Raw genomic sequence first — 17,135 nt, forward strand, 5'->3', positions numbered from 1 at the left:
CAGTCTGTTTGCCTGTCTCTCTTTTTTCTCTCTGTTTCTCGCTCTTTCCTCTTTCTCTCTCTCTCTCTCTCTCTCTTACTCTCTCTCTCTCTCTCTGTTTTTTTTCCTCTCTCTCTCTCCCTCACACACACACACACACACACACACACACACACACACCGGCCCGCGCGCACGCGCTCCTCCTTCGTCGGTAGGAGGAGTCAGTCTGCACTCTAACTCAAGGGCGATTCATTTGGAAAGGCTCCGCTCTTGCCAGCCCGCTGCATTTTGATTGGCTGCCTGCGTGATTGTATGCAAATGTGAGCGGGACGCAGCCAGTAGGCGCGGAGCTGCGCTGCTGCTTCAGTTAGCGCTGGAGACCCGAGAGGAGCTGTCCGCGGACAGGGTGCTGAAACCCGGACCCGCACTCCAGCTCAGGGACCACAGCTACCGCTCTCACAGGAATACAGCGACCTGCTGAACTTCGTTTGGAGGATTTAGGCACTACGAGGACTTCGGGACGAAAACAGACGGAGCTGGCTTTACCCGCGCCGCTCATACTGTTGCTCTGAAGTCACACTCTTATTTTTGGAGTATCTCTGTTGGGATTACGCTTCTGAATGAGCTGCAGCGGGACACACAGGTAAAGCCTTGCTTTTATATGTTTACACTCATTTAATATGCTGCTTCTGGGTGGCGAAATATTGCTCAGGAATGTTGCTTAAGTGGAGTCGTCCATACTGACCCAACAGGGAGTAAAACACTTTGCTTGTGCACTTATTATTTTTTTATATAATAGATATTGTTAAGCCTAGCAGCTACAGCTAACTGACACCCGCGCGAACAGCCACCGTCGAATGCAGTGAAGTTGAACGAGCGACGCTGTTACAGAGTTAAGTTTGCTCTGCGGTTGAAATGTGAGGAGACAAAACGTCCCTCAAAGCTAAAGCGGGCGCTGGTTAAGCGTGAAGGACCTTGGGTGAAGCTTCGTGACGGTTAGATGCCCAAAGCTTAGCGGGTTATTTTTTTCCTCCCGGCGCTAATCCCTAATCTCACGGGGATTATACTCTTGTTTTTTTTTACCCTCCTTTGCTTCCATCCCCGTGATGATCGGCGGTAACCGAGCTGTTGTCGGCTGAGTGAGTACCTGCTCGCGGCCCGGGACAGAGATCTGTTAGAGAGTGGCTGAGACTTCATTTCTCACACTTTCCTTTCGTTTTAACTCATTTTCATTGCATGAAGGTCAACAGTTACATCAGCAGCTAATCTTAGGTCTCCTTCTTCACCATCATCAGTGTTCAGAGACAGTCGCTCCCAGAGTTTGGACGTTTCTGACTTACTTGGGACACTGATTTGCATTTGCTTTGGAGTTACCAAGAATAAGCCCAACCCCCTTTTTCTGTTTTATTTTTTTATTTTTTTATTTTTACTTTCTTTCATTCAGCGGCTTTAAAGTCGTTCTTTGAATTTAGCCTTTCAGTGCTTTCCTAGAATTTAGCATTCTATATGTATTTTTAAAGCACTTCTACTCAACACACTTAAAATGAATGGTTCTTTAGTAAAGGCAATGGTTCTATATAGTACCATGAGTTCCATATAGAACCATTTCATGCTTAAATGATTCTTTGTATGGTGAAATGGTTCTTGAGATAGATATAATAATAGGGTTCTGTTATAGTTATGATGTCAAGCTTGTAGCAATAGATGCTTTTTTGAGCTATATAGAACCAATTTCCAAAATGTTCTATATAGAACCATATGCAACACATTCTCTATCAATCTGAAGAACCATTCCACCATGCAAAGAGCCATTTAAGTGTGAAATGGTTTAATATAGAATTCACTGTTTTAAATAGAACCATTCCTTTTACTTAAGAACTCTTGAAGAACCGTCTTTTTTAGGAGAGTGTACATTCTGAAGTTAAAGATGTTAAAAGGGTTTGTGGAGCGATGCCATAGAAGAAGAACCTCCTTTAGTTCCCTACGGAAGCTTTCAGTAGATTTTTTTAACTCCAGCATTTTTAAACTTCAATCTTTATGTGCTGCATCTGTTGTAATCATTTCAGTGCTACTTATTATAGGGGAGACAGGGAGTTGGGGGGGGTTACATGGTGAGTTGTAACACTCCAAGTTTGGCCATTTTTTCTGGACACATGTCTGAGGAGACACAGGTGTTTCCAAAATTGGACAAAAATGATTATAAAATGCAGAGAAAATGGGACGACTAAACAACCGTGGAAGACCTGGTACACACCAAAACTGTCCTCATCACATTAACAGCACTTAAAGCTTTCATCTTTGAGAGAGAGGAGAAAATTAAGCTGCTTCAGAGCTGAAAACATCCACAGATGTTTCTGTCCTTCCTTCCACTGTGAGAAGATAGTTCAGCGCCATGGGTCTGAAAGGATGTGTAGCTGTCAAGAAGCCCTCACTGAGAAAAGGAAACCACCCCAGATTGTAGACGTCAACATCACTGAATGTGCTTGATTCAGTTGCTTGGATTGTGAGAAGCAGAGAATGCAGCCAACTTCTAAGACTGAACTTTGAAGGTGTGGAAAAATATCCCTGCAGATTTCTTTGAAAAACTGAAAGTAAGTCAGCTGAAAAGAATGGAAGCTGCAATAAAAGTGAAGTGTGGCCCAAAAAATGCTGAAAAATAGTGATATTATATTTAATTATTGAGGCTTTTGTTGTTGTTGTTGGAGTAATTTTTTTGTTAAATATGTTTCCTGATGCTGAAAAATAAACACGTTTGATATAACTATGTTGTCTATATTGTCTATATAACTATAGTTTTAATAACTATATTGACTTGAAATTAATTAAATGCCAGGTAGTTCATAAATTTTATGCACTACAGTCTTTAAAAAGACGGCTCTTTAAGGGTTCTTCAGTAAAGGGAATGGTTCTATTTAAAACCATGAGTTCTATGTAGAACCACTTTATGCTTAAATGGTGAAACTGTTCTTCAGATTGACGGAGAATGTGTTGTATATGGTTCTGTTTGGTGTGATCTATACCAAAAAGGTTCTGTTATTGTTGGGATGTCAGGTTTTTAACAATAGAAGAACCCTATATAAGAAAGTTCTATAGAGAACCATATACAACACGTTTTCCATCAGCCGGAAGAACAATTTCACCATGCAAATAACTATTTAGTCTTGAAATGGGTCTAAACAGAGCTCATGGTTCTAAATAGAGCCATTCCCTTACAAAGAACCCTTGAAGAACCATAATTTTAATGAGCGTACTGTAAATGTGGTTTGGTCAACAGATTTGCTTTTGTTTAAATAAATAATAAGGAACACGTGTCAGTTAGTGGTCTAGGTAATTGACAGTATGCTACAGAAGTGGTAGGTTGAAAAGTAGTGCAGCACCAAAGAACCACTTACTGAAAGGTTCTTTAAGAAACCAGAGGTGGTTTTTCTACCGCATCTCTCCACGGAACCTTTCTGGCGCCTCTATTTTTAAGTGTGTAGACCCTGTTTGTGTCCAGACTACAAGGATCTTAGTGTTTGGTGCTGGCCCCACGCCCCATAGTGCCGTGCATGATTGATGAAGCCTGTGGGTAAAGTTTAGGGTCAGCTTCTGAATGAGTTCCCATGCTTTCCTGTCTGAGTGAATCTGATGTGCACAAGCTTGTATGTCAGATACATACTATAGATCCACGTTCAGCCTGGTCCTTTCATCGGCGCTCTCTATTGAAGCGCATGCTGTTGGAAGCCGCATTGAAAGGCTGTCCACGAAATATAGAGAAGTTAGACAAACAGTGTGCTCTCCCACACACACTCCCCTACTCTATTTATCCTAAAGCATGCAAAGACCACCACACACACATACACACATGCATAAAACAATGCAGCCTCTGATACTGCACTCCAAAGTGCTGCTGAGAGAGCTGTCCATTTAGAAACACCTGCAATGTTGATGGCTCTCAAAAGCAGTCCGGCTCATAAAGACACAATAAAATATGGGTAAAAAAAACACAATCACTGAACCGCTGCAATTTACATGAAAAAGAGGCGGCTAAAGTAACTGCAGCCTTGGCTTTGTAGAACATCTTTTCACACAAATAAACATCAGAGGCTTATTATTATCACAGCCTGTATGCTTGAAATAATTCACCATCTCTGTTCAATTTTTTTTATACTTCAGGTCAATTAGCATGGCTGCCTTCCATTCTATGGATAATCTGTAGTATTCATGCATTGAACACTGTAAAACAAATGAAAAGTCAGCTCAGTTCATAATTCTAAGTTAATTACACAGTGTTTCTTGAGTTAAAGCTTCAGGAAACTAGTTTACTCAGCTCAAACATCTTAGTTCAGTCAGAAGTTCTGCTACCTCCTATTTTTTTAGCTCTGCGTCTCAGTTAGGTAAACATTATGACTTGTTATATTCAATTTCCCCACCATCTAGGGCTGCGACAGACATTCTCTGCTTTTCTAATCCCACTTATGGATGGCTGAAGCATCACCAGGGTTCAAACTCACAATCTCCTGATGTTCTCCTGAGAACAAGTGATGGTTGCACCACATGCTACTGCATTGCTTTAAAACAACAATGTTGTGTATTAAATAATTTTGGATACAGAACATCAGGGGCCCCCGATTGGTACAGCCATAGATATGTATACCTAGATACCATGTTGGGTCCAGCCAGACATGTCAATGGCGCCACCATTTTGGGGCGGTCAACATTGCTGCTGGACTGCATTCAGTACCATTACAGAGCGGCAGTTTAAGAAAGATACTGTCCAAAATTACACTATTTCAACAATATTGAACTCAGAAAGTGGGATAGGATTATGTAACGGAGGGAACACAGTGATCCAGGCTCATGTTTGTGTGATGCGTATTGATTGTGTGATGTTTATGTGTAGATATGTCCGTGTGGTTGGTGAAACACAAAGAATCTGTTCATGTGATTGTTTTTCTCTGGTTTTATATTAAGCTTATTTCATTTAATTCAATTATTCAGGGGATCTTAACTTTATGTAGTAGTTATTTATTTACAGTGATGATTTGGTAAGTTATAAGCATTCGTTAACCTGTGTAGATATTCATAATAGATTAATGTTAGCAGCTTCTTACGCTAACCTGAAGTCAACATCTTATTTGCCAGCTTCTTGTTTGAATTTTCTCATTCCACCTTAAATGGGGCTACAGTCACTTTCTGGTTCCTGAAGCTGCACCGTTTAAGGTGGAACGGGAAAATTCAACCAAGAAGCTGGTGAAAAGGAAGCCGACTTTAGCTTCGTCCTTCTTACTGAGTTTTGGGGGGTTTATTTTATTTTTATCTGTATGAAGATTAGAAGTGATTCACGTGTTGATGGATTTGCTGAAGTGTGTGAGATTGTGTTTCTACCGGAGTGCTGAACTCGTTTTTAACGTCAGCTGCAGACTGAATACTTTCCTGCTGGTCTGGACGGCTAATTATCACGGTCAGTTGTTAAAGTAATAAAAACTACTGAGAGCAGTCTGTGCAGCCAAGATTAATCTATGTCTGAGGATTATAACAAAACAAATTTAGTGAAAAATCGGTTGAGTAATAAGGAAGTTGTGGCCAATTTAATCCTGAGACTCATCATCTTTCAATACAAGTGAATCTGTTCAAAAGCGGATCTTGACCATCGCTCCAACATCGTGGACGTGCAGACATATCACCTTAGATAGAGAACAACAGACAACACGGCATCTAGTTATGTATATCTATGTGTGCAACCTTCTACACGTTCACCCCAACATCAGGTGGTTGTAAATTTGAACCCCATCAAAGCCACAGACATCTGTGGGAGCCCAAGAGGTGAAAATGCCTGGTCAGACTGTTTGATTTCTGACTTGTACTCCCTTAAAATGAAGGTACTTCAAGGATTCTTTAGTAAACACCATGGTTCTATATGGAACCACACTCAAAGAACAATTAGCAAATGGCAAAATGTTCTTTGCATCATGAAATCATTCTTCAGACTGATGGAGAATGTGTTGTATATGGTTCTATGCAAGGAGCCCTATAAGCATGCAAATGGATCTTTAAACGCTCATTGTTTTTATTGAACTATTGTGTTTACTTACAAACCCTTGAAGGGCCATCTTTTTTTAAGAGTGTAGGGAAATTGAGCAAAAAGGATATTTATTGGTTACCTGACTGAGATATGAAACTGAAAAAGAACTTAAATTAAGAAGTTTGAGTTGGGTTAATGAGTGTCCACAAGTTGAGTTAACTCATGAACGTTGCCTCATTATTTTAAGTTTGGCGCACTTTCACTGGGGGCAATCCCACTAAGCATGGCTGAAACTAGCATGAGGACTCTGAGGTCTGGACCTCTGCAGTTTCAGAAGGGTTTTATGAGAAACAGCAGTGGAAAAAGTTGCAGAAAATGCAGAAAAGATTCCATCTGAAGGCTACCCAGTCAGCAGTGATTGGTTCTCCGCTGACCTCAGAACAACTGTGGCCTGTGTTTGGCCATAGACTTAAGTGCCTATGTTATCTCTTTGAGACGCTTTGCTATCCAGAGTAACTTTCACTTCTTGGGGTGTTCAGGTATGCGACACTCATACTGTAGGCTATCATATGACATTGTTATGATAAAAAGGTGATTTTATGAGTTTATTTGACAGATTTTTTGTAAAAATGCAAACCGTTTTAATTTGTTTTTATTTGGACCACTCTTCAGCTAAGTTCCAGCAACTGCTCAGTTTGGGCTACAAGCTTCATAGCTGCTATATTAGCAATCGAATGAGAACTTAATGGTACTGCAAAGTTACAGTTTCATAACACACAACAATGAGCACAGGGCTGTATTATGCCTCATTAGTTTACCTTCCTGTTAGCTGGGGTTTGGTAGAGACAGGCTTTTATAAAATATTTTTATCGTATGCTTTTTCAGTCATCAATGAGAATCAATAGGCAAAAGAAGAAGAGGTAAATGAAACAAAGTCAATGTAAAACAATCAACTGATTTTGTATATCACCGCTGTCAGAACCTCGTATCTCCAAAATGGTAACTTTACAGGACAAGGAAAAAACATACTTTACTTTTAATGTAGGTCAAATAATTTTGGGTCATTTCTTTTGGTCAATTCATCTTGAAATCTACACACAATATAAAGGACAGTAGTTTTTTTCAAATTATGTCAAAAAGTGAAAAACAACAAAAATGGAGATACAAAGTTTTGGTCAGACAGCAGTGATGTATAGTTTTTGATATGTATTCTGAGGTAAAAATAAATGGGTAAATATATAATTAACCCAAAGTTTTATTACCCATTTCTATAAGCTAAGAACAGCTCAACTAGTTTGCATTGGAATTCCCTTTAGTTAATGAATAATAAGCATTGGTATGTAACAAGCCTGGCATTTCAAGAGGTTAAATGTGTTCTCTGTAGAGAACCAACCAAACATGTAATTTGACCAGGGGTGTCCATACTTTTGCATATGACTGTGTCTCTTCTGCTGTGTCGGTCAGTTGGCTGTACATAACCCCATCCACTAAGAATGTATATAATGTAAGGATTTTAAGGGGTTCAATAATTTACCGAATAAATGTAAAGAAGGTAACTGGAGTCAAATCAGTCAAATCAACAGTAACAGCAGTTTTATAAAAGAATGGAGTTATGGGAAATGAACAAAAGAAAGGAAAAGGTAAATAAACATTATGCATGGATAAAAGCTGAAATTAGTTCATCTTATTTTTCCCCACCCACCGTGCCAAGCGACATAATCAAGACTCAGAATATATTGTTAATGCGGGTAAAACTCTCATGGTCAAAAAAGAAATTTTGCCTTTCAAATAAAATGCTGACCTGTCTTGCTTATAATGACCAGCAGCGTGGCCTGACAAGATAAGGTCAATTTTGATTTCAGGCTGTCTTTAAGTGGCTCCTGCAGCACCGCGCCTCAGATCTGCCTGAGCACAGCGCAGAGGAGCAGCTCAAGCGTAATCAAAAAGAACATGTGATTTTTCCACTTGCGTCAGATGCGGTCGATCAACCATGATTGGCTTCGAGTTCATGCTTGGCTTCTGTAGCTGTGCATTGGAGCAGAGAGGATGGCAATGACTAAGAGAGCAGCGGTAAAACTCAATGCTCAACTCATTGTTTGGTAAAGTAATGACACAAAGTACCTTCTTTACTGCTCAGGTGATGACAGATGAAGTGCCAAAATAGAAGTCATTTGTAAATAATTAGTTTTTTATAACAAATGAATGGTAATAGTGTACCTATACACTCTGCCTGAAACTAGTGCATGAGCCTAAACGAGCAGTTTATGAGTTGTGTAGATGGGAAAATTTGTCTGCATTTGTCTGCCTCATGCATATGAATTTTAGGGAAGACGTGAGAAGATCAAGCAAAAAGTAGGCGGAGGTATTACACGTGTGGCTGGTTACATATTCTAACTAATTCGCCAAAGTTTGAGCAACTTGTGGAGAGTTTGAAACCAGATGTATATGTCGCATTAGAGTCTCGACACACTGTTGAGAGACTTCACTTAACAACGGCAGCAGACACAGCTGGTAGACGGCGGCACAAACCTCGAGCATATGCTGAAACAGTGTTTACAGAGTCAGAATAATATGTAATGATGTGGCTGCAATATGCGTGCAGTCCGTGTTATTGCTTCACAAACTTTATTTTCTTAGCTGGTGTAAAATAACACCCCTGTAGAATGTTTTGCTGGGAAATTATTTCATTTTTGAGCACTGATATTTCTTCCTCACTGATCTTTCATTTTCTGATTCATCTTGAGCTCACTGACAGCTCCATAGTTCTACTGCCTTGTTTAGACCCTGTGTCATGAGGGAGCAGTTAGTGGGTGGGGCTACATGCAGTCTGCATAAGCTGCATGCATCGGCTTGTTCAGACTGCCAGCCCAAATCTGATTTTTGGCATATCCAGATTGTATCTGGATTGATTTTTGATAGTCTAGACAGCAAAACAACATAAGAAATTTGATTTCTGCAAATCAAATTCAAACCACATTTAGAGGTGGTTTGAAATGCGATTCCAATCAGATTTTTAGAGATGTGTCTCTGTCTGCTCTGTCTGGATTTCAAAGTATCTTTTGCATCACTTGCAACACAGGAAACAACAACAATGTAAGATCTAGAGTGACAGAAAGGCTGGGATTCTAGAAGAGCACCAAAGATTCAAACTTATGCCAGAGAATTTTGGGAGGGTGGGATGATGCACCTCCTGCATCCGGGTTTAAAGTCGGTAACACCAGCGTAGCTATGTATTTACTGACACCTTTTGTAACCACGGCAACCCATGCAGATAGGTAGGTAATGTCTGGACACATAAATCCGTTCTGATCACTTGCAAATAACAGTGTGATCAGGTGTCTCAAAAGATCTGATTTGAGAAAAAAATCTGATTTGTCAGCAGTCTGATCCTAGTAAATCACCAAATGGTGTCTTGTTTTGCTGACTTAGTTTCTTCAAGCTACATTGAGTGATGGTGTACCTATTAGTCTATTAGCATTTGGAAGTGCTGTTGGGAATTTTGCTTTGCTTTTAATGGAAATCCAGGATTCTTAAAGTGTTTCAAAGCAATTTCTGTGCGACATGCAGTTTGTGTGAAAAGCTGAAATTCTGTTAAATGCAGGTGCATTGTGGGCACAAATTGTGGTCATATAAAGGCACATTTGCTGTGTATACTGTAGGTGTTTAATGATAAACACTCACAATATACACAGCAAATTGTCTTAAATCCAGTCAATACATTTAATATTTCCTGTCTTGAGATTAGTGCAAGCTGATTATAAGTCAAATCCTCTCACTTAAGTGGCAGATTATTCTACTTGTAAGAAAAAAGTTTGAAAAACAAAATGATCTGCCAGTACAGTTAGATAGTTTGACTAAAATCACTAAAACAAGTAAAAAATATCTAGAAATAAGTTAAATAATCTTATAATAAGCTTACAAGAATCTCACAAGGAGAAATATTAGATACAGTGACTCGATTTAACATAATTTCACTTGCTAAGATCATTTTTTGCAGTGTAGGTGGACTTTGTAGGCTTGCAATTACTAGTTGTAGGCCATCTATTGTGTTGCACAATTGATCAAATTCAACCCCCTCCACCCCCACCCCCACCACCCCATTCTTAGCACTGACACTGACATAACAGTGGCATATCAAGTGTATCAGTCACTGCCCAGTTAGATGTTTCCAATAAAGTGGCCAGTAAATGTGCACAGTCGTTAAAAACCTCATCAGCGTCTCAACCCAGCACCTTTTTTCTTTATGGTGTTTTTGAGAAATGAGGGCCTGATGGGAGGCACTGTCAAAAACTTGTCAAACTAAAGAAGCAATTATTGCACATTAAAATGACAACCAATCATCAAAATTATCCATGTTTAAAGACAGACAGATTAGTTTGATATGGGCCTAAAATGTAGGGGGAAAGCAGGGCACAACCTAGCGCATTTTGGATGTTGCTTTATGATTTTATTTAAGCAAGATCTCTTTTTATACAGTCAGCCTACACATCTCTGCTGCAAAAGCTTTCTTTCCAGCACCAACCGTTTATGAACAATTCAGCCAAAAGTGTCAGGAGTGCAAATGGTACAACTAACCCTATAGGTGGGGTTAATTGTAATAGACTGAGGGACTAGTTGTTACGTCGCTAAAATGTTTGATAAATTAATCTAATACAACTCAAACTAGACAGGATGTCCAACCCAAATACATTTTACAAATCTGCATCAAAATAAATATAATTAATGAAAAAAAAGAGTGTCAAATTTATTTTTGACCACAAAGTAGAACAACAAATATCAAAAAATCAAAACATATTGTATTTACTTCACATTTGTTGTACATTTTTGATGCATCTGTGCATAAAACTTCCAAATGATGTGTTTTGAATCAATATGGGGGATATGTGGACTCATCCCATTCTTTCTCTTGGGAGGCTTAGATGTCACACAGTATGAAAACTAACCCCAGCATGTGGAGGCTGTACTTTAGCCTGGTTGTCTTTCACTGTGGGCTTTTTACATGCTTCAAAATGATGCTTGGAGCCACCAGAGGGAGAAGGAAATAACATAGAATGTGTGGATTCTGTGGCTTATACACATCTCAGTGATTAAAATAATGTTAATGTTCAAATACATAAATTATGTAATTTACTGTGGGCTAGTTAGTGGCCGTCTCTCTCCCAGTACAGAGTATTTTGTCACTGTCAAAACAAAACCTCGTATCTCCAAAAATAGAGTCTGGCTGCAAACATGCACTCTCAGGTTTTTGCATGCCAGCGACGGTTTAAACCCGCCTGCAATGCACACTTTCAGTGTTAAATTTAACCCTGATTAAAATTCACTCTACAAGTCTGAATTTCCTCTTATCTTGAAGACTACCAATCCACATATATCAGAATCACAGAGCTGAGCAAAATCTACAGCCTCTTTAATGATTCCTGACATCACACGTTGGTCAGGTCAGTACAATCCTCGACAAGCCCTGAATAACACACCTCAGCGCGCTGCAGACAGAGCTATCTTGCAGACTTACTTCAAACGAGGAGCTGGAGTTTTCCTTTCCGTGCTGAGAGTTGTGTGTGAATGTTTGAAGCTGATGTGAACTGCTTGGAAGGGATTATTGAAGAGAAATTGGAATAACAGATCTAGATGTTATCTGTTGATAAAACCTGACATTATAAATAGATTTTTCTTAATAGTCATTAGTTGCAGAGTAAATTTCAAGTGTCGGTTTATCTATTTGCCTCTTGGTATTTGGAAGTGCTGTTGGGAATTTTGCCTTGTATTTTATGGAGTTCCAGGATTCTTAAATTGTTTAAAAGCTAGTGGAGGAATCTTTAAAAGTTGCGTTTATGTCCGTAATATTGACTGTAAACTTTTAAGGATTAACAGATATGAGTGTCAAAGTTTTGCTGAGGAACGTTCATGAAGAAGTTCTTGATATTGGGTTGGCCTATATGGAGTTATGGAATAACTGAAGTTTGGGGGGAGGAACATGCCTGAAACCCCTCCTCCTTCTAATCTGACATCCTATAAATTCACATCCTTACATTTCCTGTGAAATTCTTGCAATCCCCACCACCTTCCATCTCCTTCGTGTTCCTTAGTCCTATGACAGTCCTACCACAGTTACAAGGGTGGGTCCAGTCCTCTAGCTACAGGCAGAAGCTGCCCAGAACTCCAGCCAAAGTTCCCAGAGTTCTCTCCCCTTCTTCAATCAGTCTCATACTACCACCGCCATGTGTCGAAGCAAATTATCTATCAGCCACTGGGATTCCTGCTCTGTGTTAGATGGTCCAGACTATTAAATGCAATGACTAAAATGTTGTATTATGTTGTATCAAACTTGTTCTTTAGAGAAAATCTTTTTTGGTGTAGTTCAACAAACTTTGAGGTTCTCTGGAGGCCAAGAGACGTAACTTCCTGGAGAGAATTTTCAGATGCACTGTATTTGTTTAGCACTGCTTTCAGAGACGGCAGGCGGAATGTGGGGGCTGGCAGTCTGCTGCCATTGTTATGTTGTGTGTGTGCATACACTCCAGTCAGTGTAACTTCTGGAGCGTGCCAGCCTCCAGACAAAAAGGCCATTCTCAATGGGTCAGTGCAGAACTATGTAACTCGCTCCGCTGCCGTCGTTGGTTAAGAGTTTCTCTCTGTATGTCTCTCACACTCTCCCACTCTGTATTGGAGGTGTGTCTTTCAGCGCAGTGTGAACACCTCAGCCTCGCCAAGCCGCGCAGCCAGGCATCGCATTTTAATGGGCACGGGTTGCAACCGACTGCACGTCGCAACATCTGTCCTGCGCCGTGCAGCTCAGGCTTTGGAAACCCTTGCATCTGTTGTGTAATGTGGCAGAAGCCGAGAGCTCTTCTTTCTAATCTAACCTCCGCTGGACACTACAGTCACATGTGTCCAGCGCTTGCACAGCATAGCTTACCAGGAAAAGACACTATGAGCCCTTGCTGTGCCTTACATCTAATCTGCAGCCAGACAAATCTGTTACCCCTCACACACAAGCAGAGCAGGGCAGAGTAGCTTAAATCCATAGAGCATTGACACTTCAGTGAAAACATTTTAAATATTTAAATTTGAATCTAAATTTAAATGCTTAAAATGAATTCTACAGATTTTTTAATTGTTAAATTTCAACAGATGTTTATAAAGTCAGTCAGAGTGGTTAGATGTGAAATGCTACATTCTGGAGAAACCCAGTCAGAGTTCACAGTTGTGGTGAGAGGAACCAGATGTCTGCCTCTAAAGGCTCCCTCACAGAAAGTTTTACCAAGAAAGGTTTATGAATATACTTGGGGTCTGAGACATTGTTTTCTGATAGTTAAGAGATCAGCTTTTGGCCAAAAACTTTTTTTTTTTAATTGATTCATGGTGAAGGGATAAAATGCAGGACATTGTAAGGCAAAATGGTCCATATTTATCACTGTTTTACCATCAGCAACATTACATATAAAGCTCAGAAGACATGTGTAGGTTCACTGGTCATGCATAGTAAATGCAACCAATTAATTTGTGTTATAGACGTTGAGAACCCTGGTTCCTATCACCACCACTGTAAAGAGGTATTAGAGTTTCTTTTCTGTGAACCAATTAATGTCAAACTGTTCTGAATGACTTTGTTTAACCCCTTTAACAGCTTAAAGGGGTTAAACAAAATCATTCAGAATGGTTTGACTACATGGGTTACACTACACGGCGTTTACCCCAATTTTAGCTCCAATTTTCAGTCCCGATTTTCAGTCGCTAAGTCTGTGCTTGTTGGCACTAGTCTGCAGATTTTTGGGTCAGTCAGAGTCGACAGTTGGAGAGAGAATCGAGTAGTGTGTGAAGGGCGCAGACTCAGATTTTTGGCCTCCTGATCATGTTTCAGACAAGTCGGAGTTTGTCACACATCTGATTTTTTCAGCCCGAGTCTGAGCGTGAGCTAGTGTAAACTGGTCAACGACTAAAGGATTCCTGCAACAGCCAATCAAAACAGAGAATGTGAAAGAAGAAAATGCAGCAAGTAAACAAAGAAAACTGGCAAAAAGTCACTCACATGTGAAGAAAAGCTTTTAAATGGGTTGAATTTAAGGCACAAACACAATTGAGTTTATGTACAATTAAAACTCTAAGTACCAAACTTATCACATGTTTACATCCATGATCCTCACTTAAACATGTTTACCTGCTGCTTCATTACTGTGTCAGCGCAAATGGCAGAGAAAACACCAGCAGCATCTCCACATTTATTTATTTGCGTCTCCTAGTAACAGGAGAATGCAAGAGTTTTCATGAGTTCGCAAGTTCAGTGAGCTCCATTCGATTCAGCAGCAGCTGAAAAGTTGAGTAGTATGTGATTGGTTAGTTTGTGATCCCCAATATTTCGGTCGCAAAAACCAGTCAGATAGTGTGAGATGCCCAGTTTTTATAATCTGTTCAGGCTTTAAAAGTCATGTAGTGTACCCAAGGCTTTAGATTGCAGGACTATTATTCCTTAAGACTTGCTACCTTATTAATTTTTAATTATTGGAAAATATGTAATTGGCAAAAAAGGCAGCATTTATAAGAATACATTATTCAACATAAGCCTTTTTTCCTGACAACTACATAAACATTTACAAAGGCTTATTCCAACAAGTGTCAGTTATCATAAAGTTTTGTTCTGTCTACTTCAATTTCAAACTGACATCACACTTATATCAATAAATATCATTTTTTTCTCAATATTGTGTGTTATCACAACACTTTACACTTTTTTACACACTAGTTTTCTCAAAGATTCTGACATTCTCCAGTGTTTTCTTATTTTTTGGGATTTGTTCTTAGATACGAACAGAAGCTTCACAAACTCAAGAGCACAATGGTGAGAACAGTTCTGCGGCTTAAGAACATGTCATGAACCTGACATAGACTTTTTCTCAAGAACACATTTGAGAAAAAACTTAGGAAGATACTGGTGAATGAGGCCTATAGTTCTCCTGTTTCTATTAGTGTTCATACTGGACTTGTCAATGTTAGTTTGGGCATCACTTCCAGATCCTTGCACATTTCCTAACCCACATATTCCCATAAGACTGCACAGATATCTTGATCAAAGCAGCTTTATGAAAACTGATGCTTTATGTCAGTTGTCATAAAAGGCTTCTGTAGGTTGTCATGTAGCCTTGTGAGTGCTGCCCATCAGTAAATGTTACCTAATAGGCTAATATGTAAGTTGTGTAGGTATGAGAGCGAGTAACTGAGGTGTGGGCCAACATACAGGGCCTTGTGGTTTAATCAAATTTAAAGCTATATATTTTGCAACTGTCAAAACTTACTTAAACTCAATATACAAAAACTTTCCCCTTAAACATTACCCTGAAGAGATTTCATTCAGGTCTCTTCAGGTACAGCTACGCTGTATGGACAAAAGTATTGGGACACCTACACATTACACCCACAGGAGCTTTTATGACATCCCATCCTAAATCCATATGCATTGGGGACCCTTTGCAGCTATAACAGCTTCCACTCGTCTGGGAAGCTTCCTACAAGATTTTGGAGTGTATTTGTAAGAATTTTTGCCCATTCACCCAGAAGAGCATTGTAAGGTCAGACAGTGATGTTGGACGAGAGGGCCTGGCCTCTAAGGGGCTTCCACTTCGCAATAATAGCACTTACAGTTGACAGGACAGAAATTTCACAAACTGGTTTCTGGCAGACTTAGCATACTATGACAGTGCCACGTTTGAAGTCACTGGGCTCATCAGTATGACCCATTCTACTGCCAGTACTTGTCTGCAAGGCTATGTGCTTAATTTTATACACCTGTTAGCGATGGGTGTGGCTGAAACACCTGAGAATTAGAAAGGGTGTCCCAATACTTTTGTCTATATAGTGGGTGTTTAAGTGAAATCTTATGGCTAAAATTCACTTTAGATGTTTTATGAAAGTGACCGCAGAAGAAAGAACAGAAGGATTAAAAAACACCTTGGTATTGTGAATTCTTAACTCATTGTCAATGGTTAAAGTAAAGGTAATCTGTCCTACTGTCATAATACACTTGCTTAAGCATCAGTAGTTTTGTCTTATCATACTTCTTGACAGTTTTCCTTGAAAATGCGAAAAATCCCATTGTTTCAAACCCCATTATAAGAGAAAGAGATTCAGCAGTACGGAAAGCAGTGCTATTCACTCAGTTGAATCGGAAAAGGGGCCCAGTGCAGCTGACAGTGTTCCATCTGAGTACCACCAGAAACCACATGTATATTTCATGGCAGCTGTTTTTTTAGCACTAGGTTTGGAACAGCCGAGCAGGATCAAAGCCTGGCAATCCCACAAGAGAGAGAGAGAGACACTCGCAGATGAGCTGGAGCCACGCTAAAGTGATTAGCTGACTGCTAGCGCCTGTCCAGTCTGTCTCCGGCTGTGAATGAAACGGTTTCACCATAGCGCTCGCAGCTTTAGCACTTCTGTCGTGCGGTCCGCATGGCAGCGTCAGGGCATGAAAATGTTTAAAGCCTTGGCCTTTGCCTACCGGTCACTGCTATGAAGCAGCTGAGTAGGGTTAAATGCAGGATAAAGGAGAGGTTTTTGGGAGGTTTTTGTCTGTCAGAACACACCGCCCTGGGGGCTGGGGAGGGCTGAGTGCAGGCTAAAGCGCTCCCTCAGGCTTAGCTTCTCCAAACACAGGCTGTTCCCATTGTTCCACTTCTGGTCTCATCCTCTTTCCAAAAGCATGACTACCAGGGCTGGAAATATGCATCGACATAGTGTGATATATCAGTCTAAAAGTGGCGTTGCAACTGCATCAGTTTTGAAACGTTAGGTTGTAATGCTTTCATGAAACTTAAGTTACTTGAAAGATACATGAAACTAAATTGCACTTAAGTGCAAATCATTTGAAACTTAGCTACAACAGTTGCAAGCATCTCTATTTAAAGAAACAACCTTCGCGAAACAGACTATCAAATAAATGATGACGCATCACATGATCATGCAGAGCAACATCATTTTAAATCATTTATTTTACTGGGACAACTTGGACAACAGACAAAAGTTGATTGGGTTCTCCGTATTAACTTTAAACAAAGTTGGCAGCTTTTCTTTTTGTCAGTTACCTGAGCCATGACAACTAATAAACATGAGTTTCTTTGAAGCTAACATTGCTGTAAACTTTTGTAAACAGCTACTTTAACCA

The 17,135-nt window shown here is 39.9% G+C and overlaps 1 protein-coding gene across 1 annotated transcript in view; it reads left to right on the top strand.

Annotated features, from left to right (window-relative positions):
• The first annotated feature begins 366 nt into the window (after positions 1 to 366).
• The window catches only part of fstl5 (follistatin-like 5), a 225,944-nt gene continuing 209,175 nt past the window's right edge, over positions 367 to 17,135 (top strand). Inside the window, exon 1 of the mRNA XM_036568782.1 lies at positions 367 to 622. Within this exon, the coding sequence (XP_036424675.1) occupies positions 600 to 622 (23 nt within the window). The 5' untranslated portion in view covers positions 367 to 599. The remainder of the gene's footprint in view (positions 623 to 17,135) is intronic.

This window comes from Colossoma macropomum, unplaced genomic scaffold (assembly GCF_904425465.1).
Source record: "Colossoma macropomum unplaced genomic scaffold, Colossoma_macropomum, whole genome shotgun sequence".
NCBI lineage: Eukaryota > Metazoa > Chordata > Actinopteri > Characiformes > Serrasalmidae > Colossoma > Colossoma macropomum.